Source organism: Hypanus sabinus, chromosome 9 (genome assembly GCF_030144855.1).
Source record: "Hypanus sabinus isolate sHypSab1 chromosome 9, sHypSab1.hap1, whole genome shotgun sequence".
In the NCBI taxonomy this organism is placed as follows: domain Eukaryota; kingdom Metazoa; phylum Chordata; class Chondrichthyes; order Myliobatiformes; family Dasyatidae; genus Hypanus; species Hypanus sabinus.
This window is the reverse complement of record NC_082714.1, coordinates 163,106,205-163,121,189: the sequence shown is the minus strand read 5'-3', so window position 1 is coordinate 163,121,189 and position 14,985 is coordinate 163,106,205. Positions and strand designations below refer to the sequence as shown.

At 45.9% G+C, this 14,985-nt stretch overlaps 1 protein-coding gene across 1 annotated transcript; it reads left to right on the top strand.

Annotated features, from left to right (window-relative positions):
• The first annotated feature begins 414 nt into the window (after window positions 1–414).
• Window positions 415–14,098, top strand: tomm34 (translocase of outer mitochondrial membrane 34). The gene is made up of 7 exons (XM_059981026.1): window positions 415–722; window positions 2,750–2,849; window positions 3,795–3,947; window positions 5,410–5,570; window positions 6,807–6,948; window positions 9,335–9,461; window positions 11,430–14,098. Exons 1-7 carry the CDS (start codon window positions 590–592, stop codon window positions 11,532–11,534), a joined length of 921 nt encoding a protein of 306 aa, XP_059837009.1. The 5' UTR covers window positions 415–589; the 3' UTR covers window positions 11,535–14,098.
• The last annotated feature ends 887 nt before the right edge of the window (window positions 14,099–14,985 follow it).

Genomic DNA, 14,985 nt, shown 5'->3' with positions numbered 1-14,985 from the left:
GAGGGTTTGTTAGCGCTTCCAGTCGAAACCCTTGGAAGTTAGAGGAAGCATTACAGGAACTCAAGCTGAAATTTCCACAGTCCCTTTCATCCCACAGATGTTTCTCACCCACTGAGTTTATCCAGCAAACCCTAATCTCTTTATTACCTTAATATGTGAGGGAATTAGTGTCTTCCCCCCTACCCCAACTCTCTTCCCCAGTGTGGTCAACCTCTCCCTCCTGTCCTCTGTGGATGAGAACAGAGGGTCTGGAGTTAGCCATTCGGCATGACCTGGGCTGCTCTTGGCCTCAGCGCCATCCTGCCTACCCGCCGGATGCCCCTCTGGCCGTGCCTTTGCCCCGGTGAGCCCGGGCCTTGGGCGGCGAGTAGACGCGCTGGCGCCTCACTGGTTAAAGGAGGCAGGGCGGGGCCTGGCCCGAGGCCGAGTCCGGACCTCCCCTTACCAGTGCCGGTGTTTCACTCGCATCAGTTCCTGGCTCACGGCTCAATTTTAGGCCGCGGCTCTCCAGGCATCCACGAGCCTCCAACCCCCCGGCAGCCCGGTCACTTTCTACCCCCGTCAATCCGAGTACGGGCTCCTGGATTCGATGGCTACAGGCTCAGGCCCTCAAGCCGCGGCGGCAAAGCTGAAGGCCGCCGGCAACGAGCTCTTCCAGCACGGGCGCTACGGAGAGGCGGTGGGCCGCTACTCGGAGGCCATCGGCCGGCTACAGCAATCTGGTAACGGGGGTGGAAGGGGAATGGGGTCATAGAGGGAGGGGCAGGAGGTGAAAATAATTCTCCCCGTCACTTCCAATGCCTCCGTCCCTTCACCCCCAACTCTCCCGTCTCCTTCACCCCAAACCCCCGTCTCCTTCACCCCAAACCCCCGTCTCCTTCACCCCAAGCCCCCGTCTCCTTCACCCCCAAACCCCCGTCCCCTTCACCCCCAAACCCCCCGTCCCCTTCACCCCCAAACCCCCGTCCCCTTCACCCCCAAACCCCCCGTCCCCTTCACCCCCAAACCCCCCGTCCCCTTCACCCCAAACCCCCCGTCCCCTTCACCCCCAAACCCCGTCCCCTTCACCCCCAAACCCCGTCCCCTTCACCCCCAAACCCCGTCCCCTTCACCCCCAAACCCCGTCCCCTTCACCCCAACCCCCCCGTCCCCTTCTCCCCCAAACCCCCTGTCCCCTTCCTCCGTCCCCCACCTTCACCCACCCATCCTTCCCCCTCCCTCCCATCCTCCTGTCGTCCCCTTGGACTTTCCCCTCTCCCCATCACTTTGGCTTCACCCCCGCCATCTCCTTGGCCTTTCTCTTAACAGTTAGAAGAGGGCATGTTCTGGGTGATGGGGTCCTTGATGATGGTTGCTGCCTTTCTGGGGCACTGCTCCTTGAAGATGTCTTTGGTATTTCGGACACTAGTACCCATGATGGAGCTTACTAATTTTACAACTCTCTTGTGCAGGCGCGCCCTCCCCCACTCCAGCATTGCAGCCTGTCAGAATATTTCCCACAATACCTCTGTAGAAGTTTTTGTGGGAGGGGTGCCTGTTATCTGAAGATTGGAAATTGCAGTGACCATATTAAAGACTGCACTGAATAGTGATATGCTGGGGGGTGGTTGTGAGTGAATTAGGTGACAAACCTAACCTCCTCAAGCTCCTTATGAAATATAGTCGCTGTCTTGCCTTCTTTATAGCTGTATCAATACGTTGGGACCAGGTTAGATCCTCAGAGATATTGTCAGCCAGGAACTTGAAACTGCTCACCCTTTCCATGTCCAGTCTCTCTGAGGATTGGTTCGTGTTCCCTCCCTCGTCTTGCACCTGAAGTCCACAATCAGCTCTTTGGTCTTGCCACTCAACTGGCTGGTATATTTTGCTCCTGTACACCCTCTCATCTCTATCAGAGATCGTCCCAGCAGTGGCTGTATCATCAGCAAACTTACAGATGGCATTTGAGCTATGCCTAGTCATGGGTATAGAGAGGGTAGAGCAGTGGGCTCTACTGCCCTCCAACCACTTCCCCTTTGCCCCCTTTCCACGTTCCCTGATACACATTTTAACCTTTTCGTTGCTGCCTTCCCGCTGAACCCTTCCCCACTGGCAGGTGTCCTGAAATTTGTTGTTTTGAGACAGTAGTACATTGCAGAACGCAAAAGGAACTATAAAGTAGAATAAGAAAAACATAGGTGAATTAAATAAGTAGAGCAAAAAGAAAGGAAAAAATAGTGAGATTGTGTTGATGGGTTCATGGATTGTGCCTAAACCTGATGGCAGAGGGGAAGAAGCTGTTCCTGAATCGCTGAGTGTGTGTCTTCAGGCTCCTGTACCTCCTTGATGGTAGCAATGAGAAGTCGGTATGTCCTGGATGATGGGGGTCCTTAATGATGGCTGCTGCCCATTGAGACATTGCCTTTTTGAGATGTCCTTGATCCTGGGGAGGCTAGTGTCCAGGAAGGAGTTGCCTGAGTTTACAACTTTGTGTAGCATTTTTCAGATCACGTGCAGTGACCCCTTCATATCAGATGGTGATGCAACCAGTTAGAATGCTCTCCACAGTACATCTCTTATCCCCTTCCTACCCACATCCTGATCTCTTTTCTCCTAGAATCTGTACCAGCTTCCCATCACCAAGATCCCCTTCACACCCCTCTTACTCCTACCCCGAGTCAGTTCCCTTTTCCTGCTCTGTTGTTTGTACAGGGTGTACTTGTGCCCGTTTGCTGAATGTTGGTGACTTGAGTTTTTCTGTCTTCCTCAGGGAAGAAGTGGCCTGAAGAGTTGAGTGTCCTGTATTCAAACCGAGCTGCCTGTTATCTGAAGATCGGAAATTGCAGTGACTGTATTAAAGACTGTACCGTGTATGTTCATGAGCTAATTGTTTTAATAACTCGAGAGGACAACCAGAGACTTTCTCAGAGTGGAAATAGCTAATATGAGGGTACATCATTTTAAATCTGTGGCAGGGTGGAACTGTAAGGCTCTCCTTCCCTCCGTTAGCCTGCAGGTCACCCTTGGGCAAGATGTAGCACCTGCTTAGCCCCCGATCAGGGTTACGTGAAGCCATGGGGCAGGTGGTGGATGGTCGTATGAGCCGCTGGTGCAGATCACAAATCCTGGTTACGTGACCACTGACACCAGGCTGACAATCTCTGAAGAGTATTGATAATGGCTGAGGTCACCCGGCTTGTAAAGAAACTGCCCAGAAATAGGCAATGGCAAACCACTCCTGTAGAAAAATTTGCCAAGAACAATCTTGGTCAAAGGTTATGATTGTCCACGTCATACGATACAGGACATGATGATATTGACATGTGTCATGGCACATAATAATGGTAATTTTAAAACTTTGGAGGAAAATCTGGAGGGGATGTCAGGGGTAGGTTTTTTTTATACGGAGATGGTGGTTGTTAGGGGTGGTGGTGGAGACGTACGTTAGGGGCCTTTCAAAGAAAAATGGAGGGCTATTTGGGAGAGAAATATTAGATTGATCCTAGATTAGGCTAAAGGATTGTCACAATATTGTGGGCCGGAGGATCTGTTCTGGGCAAGGATTTTTATTTTGGAGTGGGCTGCTAGGGGTGGTGGTTGAAGAAGGTATGAGACAGTTTGATAGGCACGAGAATATTGAGGGATGTGGATCACGTGCAGGTAGCAGGGAAATAGTTTAGTACGTTGTATTTTTAGCTCAGTCATGATGGGCTAAAGGTCCTGCTCCTGTAATGTGACCAAAAGTGGACATGATGCTTCCAAGTCCGTTCAGTCTAATGAGTGCTTGTCTCTCTGCCCTGTCATTCTCCTGCCAGGTCGTTGGAGCTGGTTCCCTTTGCGCTAAAGCCTTTGATTCGTCGTGCTGCGGCTTATGATGCACTGGAACGATACCGCCAAGCTTTTGTGGACTACTGGACAGCAACCCAGGTGGATGGCGGTGTTCAAGCTGCACAGGATGGCATGAACAGGTGTGTGGTGAGCAGGTGGTGAAAAGGTGCACATGGTAGCGTAGTGGTTAGCACACCTCTTTTCAGTATAGGAAACCTGGATTCAATTCCCACTGCTCCCTGTAAGCAGTTTGTATGTTCTCCCTGTCACTGCGTGGGTTTCCTCCAGGTGCTCCGGTTTCCTCCCACAGTCCAAAGACACACTGGTTAGTAGGTTAATTGGTCTTGTGATTAATCTGGGGTTAAATCGGGTTATTGCTGGGCAGCACGGCTGGAAGGGCCTACTCCGTGCTGTACCTCGGTAAATAATAAACCAATCAATAAATAAAATGTCCACAAGGGAATGAAATGATTGACTCATTGTCATTTCTGAACCTGTTTTCCTGCAGCAGTCTTCAGTGTGTTATGCAGAGAGTACGAGAAAATTAAACGAGAGACGGTGGTAGAATTGGGGTGGTGGTAGAGGCAGACACATCAGGGGCATTTGAGAAACTCTTAGGGAGGCACATGGATGACAGAAAAATGAGGGGCTGTGTGGGAGGGAGGGGTTAGAATGATCTTAGAGTAGGTTAAAAGGTTGGCACATCATTTGTTCAGTGCTGTAATGTTCTTTTTTTTCTAAGAAGCTGGAGGAACAGCACATCAGGCAGCATCTGTGGAGGGAAATGGGCAGTTGACATTTGGTTGATGACCCACCATTGACGCTGCCCTCACTTGCACCAGCTCTATTTCCCAGACATCCGCACTCACTCCATCCTTCCACTGCCCTATCAATGATGGAGTTCCTCTTAGCCTTGCCTACAACCCCGTGATCCTCTGCATCCAACACATCCTCTCTGCAACTTCCGCCGTCTCCATAGGGATCCTACCTGCCACCTCCACCCAGTCGTCCCTCTCCACTAATCTTCCTCCTGACACTTACCCCCGCAATGTGTGACACATGTCTGTTCACCTCCTCCCTCACATCCATTCAGGGCCCCAAACAGTCCTCGCCTAGGCTCATCTCCTGATGCGGCCTCCTGTACATGGGTGAGACCCGGAGGGGGAGTGTACCTGGAGCAGCTTTGCTTCATCCACCTAAATCAGAACTTCCCAGCAACCAAACGTTTTAAAATTCCATTTCCCATTCCTGTTCTGCCGTGTGCTATAAGAACACTACAGCGCAGTAAATAAAAGACCTTTTGGCTCAATTATTCCTTGCCAAACTGTTATTCTGCCTAGCTCCATCGACCAGGTATTGGTCATGATTTTATAGACCTCTATGAGGTCACCCTGCAGTCTCCTACACTACAAGGAATCTTACTCCTAGCCTGCTATCCTGTTCCTATTGCTGTAACTCAGGCCTGGTAGCAGCATCATAAATCTTCTCTATACTTCAAGCTTAATGGTATCGTTCCTGTAACCAAAACTGTACACCATGTTCCCAGGTGTTTTCTCACATACCATATCATCTGTGTTTATCTGTCCTCCACGCCTTTTGTAGAATGAGGAAGGTGTTGATAGACATGGATGGGAGCAATTGGCGTGATAAACTGCCTCCGCTGCCATCAGTACCTATTGCATTCCAGCACAACTGGAGAGCCAGCACTCCTGGAAATGCAGGCACAGAGAAGATAAACGTGCAGCAGAATGGAGACAATTCGGGTAAGAGGATCAGACCCAACTGTTGTGTCATTTTGTTTGCGTTCTAAAGGTTAAGAATATGCCATCTGCAGATGCACTCTGGAATTTAGATTGTCAAGCAATGATTTGATCAGCTTTTTAAAGGTAGAAGTCCGAACGAGGTAGTTGGCAATAAAATATTTGTTAATTGGGATGTCCAGAAATAGAAATCACAGAGCCATCGGGGTGATGTTAAACACTTGAGTCACACTTCACTTTGAGTGTGGATTGAACTGCCAGCAGAAGTGGTAGATGTGGGTTCAGTTGAAATATTTAGGAGAAGTTTGAATAAATACATGAATTGGGAGAGGTTGGTGGGATATGGTCCAGGTGCAGTTTGAAGGATTAGGTCAGCAGGACTTTTTTCAGGGTAGTAGTTCTCCACGACCAAGGGTAGCATTGTGGTTAGCGCAAAGCTTTATGGTATCAGCAACCTGGGTTCAATTCCCACTGCTGCCTATAAGGAATTTCTACGTTCTCCCCGTGAATGCGTGGATTTTCCTCCGGGTGCTGCGGTTTCCTCGTACAGTTCAAAGACCTACCGGTTGGTAGGTTAATTGTTTATTGTAAATTGTCCTGTGATTAGGCTGGGGTTAAATTGGGGATTGCTGTGCAGTGTAGCTCGAAGGTCTGGACGGGCCTGTTGTGCACTGTATCACAGTAAAATAAAACAGGTTTTTCAATGACTGTGTATTTTTCCACCTGGAAAATTGAAGTCTAGCAGCATATGGACCTTGTGGGATCGAGACTGGCTTCTCACCTCTGGGAGATGTATTCAGTCTCCTTGGCAACTCTGATGGTTCTCAAACAGCAAAGACTGGCTCCTGACCACACTTTGCCATCTGTGGTGGAAATGATGAGGGGGGTTGTGTGTGTGTGTCTCAGTCAATCACAGTGATGTGGAGTTCTGTAAGAGTTCAACACACACACAAAATGCTGGAGGAACTCAGCTGTGGAGGATAATTGACATTCGGCATTTCGGGCTGAGAGCCTTCACCAGAAGAGAGTTTGGAGGATGTGCGTGGGAGGTCTGTGGTGTGAGGATGTTGCGGCAGGCTGGGGTATGGTGAAGGGAGGGATAACGGGCTTGGGGAGGATAGAGAAGGTTAGCCTGATGTCCGGAGTGACATTCAGCACTTGAAGCAGTAGCTTAACCATGTGAGGTGTGTGAGCAAACGTGGCCTCTCGTGAACTATACTCAGTGTTTGCTTTTGTCAGCTTCCAGCAGCCTCAAGCAAGCTAAGTCTCTTAAGGAAGAAGGGAACCTGCTTGTGAAGAAGGGACAGTACAGAGAGGCAGTTAGCAAGTACACTGCAAGTCTGAAGCTGAACAGCAGCGAGTTTACCACCTACACAAACAGGTATGTTGGTGGCCCGCAGCCTAGCGGCTAGCAAAATGCTTCACAGCACCAGTGACCGAGGTTCAATTCCCGCGCTGTCTGTAAGAAGTTTGTATGTTCTCCTCGTGACCGTGTGTGTTTCCTCTGGGTGTTCCGGTTTCTGAAGAGTTAGTTATGGTTAATAAGGTGTGGGCATGCTATGTTGACACAGGAAGCGGGGTGACACTTGCGGGCTGCCCCAGCACGTGGCCAAACTCTGCTGGGTGTTGATCCCAGTTGCAAATGACACATTTCACTGTATGTTTTGATGTGCATCTGGCAAATAAAGCTAATCTTTGGTCTTTAAAAATCTTTAACAGAATTAAATACTAATCAGCCATGACTGAATGTCGATGGGCCAAAATGGCCTAATTCATCTCCTATATCTTATGATCTAGTCCCAGCTTCTGCTACATAATCAAGTCATGGCCTACACACAATTAAGTTCAAAGTAAATTTATTATCAAAGTACACATACAGTATGTCACTATGTACAATCCTGATATTCTCTTCCTTTAGGGCATACTCAATAATTCTGGGGGAGGTATGACTTGTTACACCTGACCCCGAGGAGGACCAATATTCTCGTGGGCGGGTTTGTTAAAGCTGTTGGGAAGGGTTTAAACTAGGTTGGCGGGAAGTGGGGGTAGTAACTGTAGTTAAGGGACTCAGGATAGAATAATTGGTTTTTAAAAAAAGCAGAGATAATGTATAGTCAAGACTGTCAGGAAGGCAGGCAGATGACAGGACAAAATTGCAGCCAACTGGGTGAATACCAGTGCATTAGGGCTGCACAATCAAAAAGGGTAGCAGATATAGTACTCAAATTTTATATCTCAATGCACAGAGTATAAGAAATAAGGTGGATGATCTTGTTGCACTTTTACAGATTATCAGGTATGATGTGGTCATCCCTGCATTGTGGCTGAAGGATGGTTATAGTTGGGAGCAAAATGGCCAAGGTTATGCATTGTATCATTGGGATAGGAAGGTAGGCAGACGAATGGTGTGGCTCTGCTGGTAAAGAATGCCATCAAATCAGTAGAAAGCTGTATTGAATCCTTGTGGGTTGAGTTAGGAAACTGCAAGGGTAGAAAATGCATGGTGATGCAGTTTGGTATAAGAAATAAATGTGTGAACTATTTCCTAAATGGGGTGAAAATACAAAAATCTGAGATGCACAGGGACTTGGGAGTCCTTGTGCCGAACACTCTAACGGTTAACTTGCAGGTTGAGTTGATGGTGTGAAAGCCAAATGCAATGCTAGCATTCATTTCAAGAGGTCTAGAGTACAAGAGCAGGGATGTGATGCTGAGGCTTTATAAGGCACCGGTGAGGCCTCACCTTGAGTATTGTCAGCAGTTTTGTGCTCCTCATATTAGAAGAGGTGTACTGGCATTGAAGAGGGTCCAGAGAAGTTCACAAGGATGATTCTGGGAATGAAAGGGTTATCATACGAGGAACATTTAATGATTCTGGGTCTGTACTCACTGGAATTTAGAAGGAGGGATCTCATTGAAACCTTTCGAATGTTGAAAGGCCTGGACAAAGTAGATGTGGAAGTAATGTTTTCTAGGGTGGGGGAAGCCTAAGATAAAAGGGCACAGCCTCAGGATAGAGAGGCATCCATTTAAAACAGAGATGCAGAGAAATTTCTTTAGCTGGGGGTAAATCTGTGGAATTTGTTACCACACGCAGCTGTGGAGGCCAGGTCATTGGGTGTATTTGAGGCAGAGATTGATAGGTTCTTGATTGGAAACAGCATCAAAGGTTATGGGGAGAAGACTGAGGAGGGAGTAAAAATAGGATTGAATGGTGGAGTAGACTTGATGGGCCAAATGGCTAAATTCTGTTGCTATGTCTTATGGTCTAAATCCATAATAGAACAATAACCATAATAGAATCAATGAAAGGTCACACCAACTGGGCATTCAACCAGTGCATAAAAGACAATAAATGGTGCAAATACATCATGAAATAATATTAATAAATGAATATAAATAAAGAATAAATATCAGGTATGTGAGATGAAGAGTCCTTGAAAGTGAGTCTTTCGAGCATTTCAATGATGGGATAAGCGAAATTGAGTGAAGTTACTGCTTTGGTTCAAGAGCCTAATGGTTGAGGGGCGATAAGTGTTCCTGAACCTGGTGGTGTGAGTCCTGAGGCTCCTGTGCTTTCTTTGTGATAGCAGCAGCGAGAAGAGAGCGTGACCTGTGTGGTGACGACTATTAGTCCTCAGCATCATGTTCATGCAGGTAAACCTGTATGGTCCCCTCCGTCAATGGGAGATCCACCAGCCTGTGGCTTGTGTTTTGTCAGCAGTCTGCCTTGTTGCCTGACCTTGTCTGTTGCGTCCTCCTGGCAGAGCACTGTGCTACCTGAACCTGCAGCAGTATCGTGAAGCAGAGAGGGACTGTACCGTTGCGTTGGGCCTGGACCCCCAAAACCTGAAAGCATTTTACCGCCGCGCAATGGCCCGAAAAGAGCTGAAGGTAAGAACGACGTGGCAGGCAAGTTCAGATTTCTAAACAGTCCCGGTGTTCTGCGTGTCTGTTTCTCTTCATAACACCTTACCTTCAACTGCATGGGCATTGTCACCTTGCAGTTTGCTTCCTCAGTCCTAATGAAGTGCCTGTTCATTGACTGTTTATTCTGCTCCTGACCTGCTGAGTTCCTCCAGCATTGTATGTGTTACTCTGGATTCCTCAGTCCTAATGAAGTGCCTTGGCCTCAAACATTGACTGTTTATTCTGCTCCATAGATGCTGCCTGACCTGAGTTCCTCCAGCATTGTGTGCGTTACTCTGGATTTCACACCCCTCATTCCCCACTCTGTCTTTTCACTACTTCTCACCTGCCTCCCCCCCCCCACCCCTTCCTCTTCTCCTTTGATCCACTCTCCTCTCTTATCAGATTCCTTCTTCTGCAGCCCTGACCTTTCCCGATCACCTGGCTTCACCTGTCACCTTCGAGCTATCCTCCCTCCTTCCCTGCCCCCCACCTTTTATTCTGGCATCTTCCTCTTCTCCTTCTCAGTCCTGAAGAAGGGTCTTCTCCCGAAATGGCGACTATCTATTCATTTCCATAGATGCTGCTGCTGTTCCTCCAGCATTTTGTGTATGTTGCTTTGAATTTTCAGCATCTGCAAACCACCTTGTGTTGATAATAAACCAAAACCATGCTCTGGTATTCCTTCTTAAACCACATCTGACCTGTAAGATAGCCTTTATAAACGACTTATCTGATCAAGCTTTGGTGACTTGAATTATGGACTGATTGTGGACTTCAGAAAGGGTTTTATTTTTGCACTACTGTTTTTAATTTAACGATTTAATATACTGTATATACTCAAAGTAATTCAGTTTTTTCTCTATTACTATGTATTGAACTTAAAGTTGTACAACATATGCCGGTAATAGTAAACCTGATTCTATTCTGATTAATAGTTCCTTCATTTACTTTTCAATTTAAAAACAGCCTTTCTAAGAGCACAGTTGAATGTTTATATTGATAAATAAACATTACAGATGCTGGAAATCTGAAAGAAAAACAGAAAAGTCAATAACACTCATAACCACAAGAGGTTCTGCAGATGCTGGAAATCCAGAGCAACACACACTCAAAATGCTACAGGAACTCAGCAGGTCAGGCAGCATCTATGGAGAGGAATAAACAGTTGACTGCCTGTTCCTTCCTTTCTAGTCTAGATGAAGTTTCTTGGCCTGAAGTGTTGACTGTTTATTCCCCTCCATAGATGCTGCCTGAGTTCTTCCAGCATTTTGTGCATGTTATGCCAGAGATACTCAGCAGGTCAGGTAATGTCTGTGGAAAGAGAGAGAGAGAAGCAGTTCTTCTGGTCCGTCACCTGAAACTTAACTGAAGTTGGATGATGCAACAAGACAGTGATCAGAAAGACAGGAGTAAATCAACAACAGAATGGTTTAAAAAGAAGCTAATTTGTGTGTTGGAATGGCTGAGTCAAAGTCCTGACCTAATCCTGTAGAAATGTGAAAGGACTTGAAGCAAGCAGTTCATGCAATGAAGCCCACCAACATCCCAGAGTGAAGTAATTTTTTTTGTAAGGAGGAATGGCCTAAAATTCCTCCAAGCCGATGTGCAGGATGGACCAACTGTTACTGGAAACATTTGGTTGAAGTTATTGCTGTACAAGCACCTATTACTGAAAGCAAAGGCTCACGTACTTTTCCCAACAAATACATGTAATATTGGACCATTAAATATAATGTTTTAGATTCTCTTTATCTAGTTTTAGGACTTGCATGAAGATCTAGTCAAAATATCGCTCACTTACGCAGAAATAGAGAAAATTCTACAGGGTTTATAAACTTTCTAACACCGCTGTAGGTTCCAATGTTTTGATGTACACATGACAAATACAGCTAATCTTTTTTTAATCTCAGTTGGAAATGGAGCAATAGGCTTTACTTTTTATTTCTTCAGGATTACAAGGGCAGTATTGCTGATCTCTGTGAGATGCTGAAGCTGGAGCCAGGCAACTTGTCTGGACAACGTCTGCTGCAAGAAGTCCAGATGCTCGTTAAGTAGCAGCTCAGTAACATGGGAGCCTTAGAAACGACCTGAGGCAAGCAGCATGGAGCTGGCTCATCAGATGGAGGCCTGAATAGGCTCTGGAAGAAACTGTACTTGTGTCTATATAATCAGTTTGTTCTGCTTCTCAAGGACCTTTCTTAAAAAAAAAATAGCATGACACCAAAGAGAGTAAGTAGGATTAAACTGTATTTGAATTGTAATTAGTTCAACTCAGATTCTGTCTGTCCCCATGCAGTTGGGACATTTACAAACAGCTCCCATGCAACAGGAATATTTAATAGAACTTGCTTTGGGATCCTTCTCTTGAATTATTATTCCGGGGTTAGAACAGTACAACAAAGAATATATAAATATCAATAGGTTGTTTGCAAATTATGTTTTTGAGAAGCAATGCAATGTTTTAGTTGTTTCTTTGTACAACTTTATTTGGGAAACTGCAGAGCCTGTTTTCCATAGCCCAGTGTTCTATTTCCTTCTCTCCTGTCTGCCATGGTTTCTGGCTCTTTGTTGTGTACAATTGCAGTTACGTCTCCTTCCAGAATTTGTCCCTTGTGGACGATTAGGACCAGCTGACCACATGTTCAGAATAATGGAAGGTGCTTATCACTCAAGCCTCTGGGCATTCTAGCTTTTGGAAATAGTGGGTCATTGCTTGGATCTTGCTTACTTGCTTCTTTTAATCTCCTGTCACCCTTGTGCTTTTGCCTACCCCACCCATCAGTAGGTTCCAGCTGGATGATCTGGAGGAACACAGCGGGTCAGGCAGCATGTATGCAGGGGAATAAAGGGTTAACATTTTGCCCCAAGACCCTTCATCAGTACTGGTGTTGTTGAGTAACTGGACTAGCTCCTCAATCACACTTTATTGTGCACAAGGAGAATAGCCTGGCCCCGTCACCAAACTAAACAATGAAAAGACATTTTTATAGAAAATTGACTAGTTATTGACCAACTGGTAACTGTATGTGCAAATTCCTTATTTGCATAATCAATTGCCAATCACACTACAACAAGTGTTAATAGCCAATAGAAACTACAAGCTAACAACCAATGATACCTTAGAGTTAGTAATTGTCCAATAATTTAGTGTGTGCCTTGCATTCTTCTTGTGTCTTGGCATGCCCAGTGGCTCCCGTCCCCTGCTCTACAAGAGGAAGCTGTGCTCTTGCCTGGGTTGACTGCACACAATCTGTAAACTATCCCTGACTGGACATTAGCTTAGCCTTTGCCTTGTCACAACATCAACACTGAAGGGGAAGGGGAAAGAATTCTTGCTGCTTCCCTCTTCCTTTCCAGATCTGATGCAAGGTCTTGGCTTAAAACATTGACTGTTTATTCATTTCTATAGATGCTCCCTGACCCGCTCAGTTCCTCCAGCATTTTGTGTTGCTGTGGCTTTCCAGCATCTGCAGGATTCTGTGTTGTGCTTTGACCTTTCATTGAAGTTTTCATCAGAATCTCATGTTTATGCTTTGACTCTTCATTGAATCTCTGGCCCTTTCATTAGAATCTCGTGTTTATGCTTTGCTTGGGTGTTGATTGTGCTATCTTTGCTGAGCCTGATGGTGACTAAGAACAATACATAACATACAGCATAAAAGCATGGGATTATAAAACATATTACATCATTGTTGGAGGTGCATCCTAATGGGACACAGAAGGCAGGAGGTGAAATACCAGCCAGGGACACTAGCAACATGGAACTTCCTTGGGGTTTGCTCACTATTTCACCAGCATGAAGGTGTTGATTCAGCTGTGGATTCATGCTGCACACCTGTTGCTAGACAGCTAGAAGAGTTTGGAGATTGGGGGTAGTGTAGCAGAGTGATGCTCTGCAGGGAGTCTCAGCACATCCTCCCTGTGGAATGCTTGGGTTTCCCTGGATCCTCCTGCTTCCTCCCGGAGTACAAAGATGTACGTGGTAGGTTAATTATCAGGTTTGTTGGAGGTTGATGGGGCAGCATGGCTCAAAGGGTTGGAAGGGCCTAGTCTGTGCTATATCACTGAAATAAAAATAGCTAGAAAATTTTAATATTCCCAAAAGCCTGCACAATATTCTTGTCTGTCCTTCATGCACTCCTGGGGGAATAAACTGATCATGTATTACATCATTTGTACTGTTGCAAATGTTAAGTATTGAGGCAAACAGCCTATTTTTCCTGTTCTCCTGGGGGTGGGAGGGAGGTGGGGGAAGCTGGTTAGACACTTCCCCCACAAATCCGGTCTTCAATCAGGAAGGTTTTGTTGCACAGTTGCTGAGCTTGAGGGACACTGGAGCATGGGCAATATGGAACTCCAAGCAATGTGGATTGACAGCATTACAGACATGGATAAAGGCAGTGTTGTATTTAGGAGGGTGGGGGGGGAATCCTTTTCCAAAGCTTCCAGCAAAGGACAAGCAATTGATTGTTTCTCCGTGGTGTAATGCCTAGCACTGACAGGACAGCAATGACCCTCTTCAGGCTTGGTTCCAGATTTCAGGCGTTCAATGGTGTGGTTTGAATCTGTATTGCACTGTAAATCTTCAAACTCAGGTATTAAACTCTCAGTGACAACAAGCGATGTCTTGTTCATTATTCTACCCGAGGGATTATTAATACACAAACGTGCAAGAGTGGTAAAACCAATTTAGTTGCAATTACTGAGATACAGGCAGTCCCCGAACGAGTTCCGTTCTAAGTCCATCTTTAAGTTGGATTTGTACACAAGTCAGAATAGGTACATCCGGTCTTGTTTAGCATCAGTTAGTCAAATGTTTGTGTTGGTATATATTTTACCTTTCTGTGCATATAAGACACTTAAACATAATAATAAAAGTAACTACATACAATGCCATCGATGTCTTGCATACCAGAAGGGGCATTTGAGGTAACCCCGTACTCGCAACAAATTCTTCATCACAATCACCTTCACTTGCTGTACGTGCGGCTTTTAAATCATTGAAAAGGCTTCAAGCCTTTTCTCGCAAAGTAAGGCTAATAGGAATATTTCACTGATTTTGATCGTCTAACCAAATTATTAATAGCCTTTCCATTTCAATAATTAAACCACTGCATTGCTTAGTAATAATTGTAGCTTTCATTGGGGCAGGGTCTTTCACATGCTCCATTATTCTCACTTTATCCCTTAAAATTGTTCCAGTCGTTGACCGACTGCAGCCTAATGCTTTTCCGATGACCAATGGCATTTCACCTCTTTCCGATCGCTTTATTATTTCCACCTTATTTTTAATTGTGATTGTTTTCCTTTTCTTTGATCCATCACCAGCACTTGCATCGGATTTGCGCTTTGAAGACATGGTAAATAAAAGAAAAATTTAAGCTAAGCACAAAGCTACACACAGTATTAACAGCAATGTGATCCGACTTAAAATGGCAGACGGTGTTCTCCTTCCTCAAGCCGATGAACCGCTGAAGCTGCACAATGTTTTCATGAGTGTCACAAT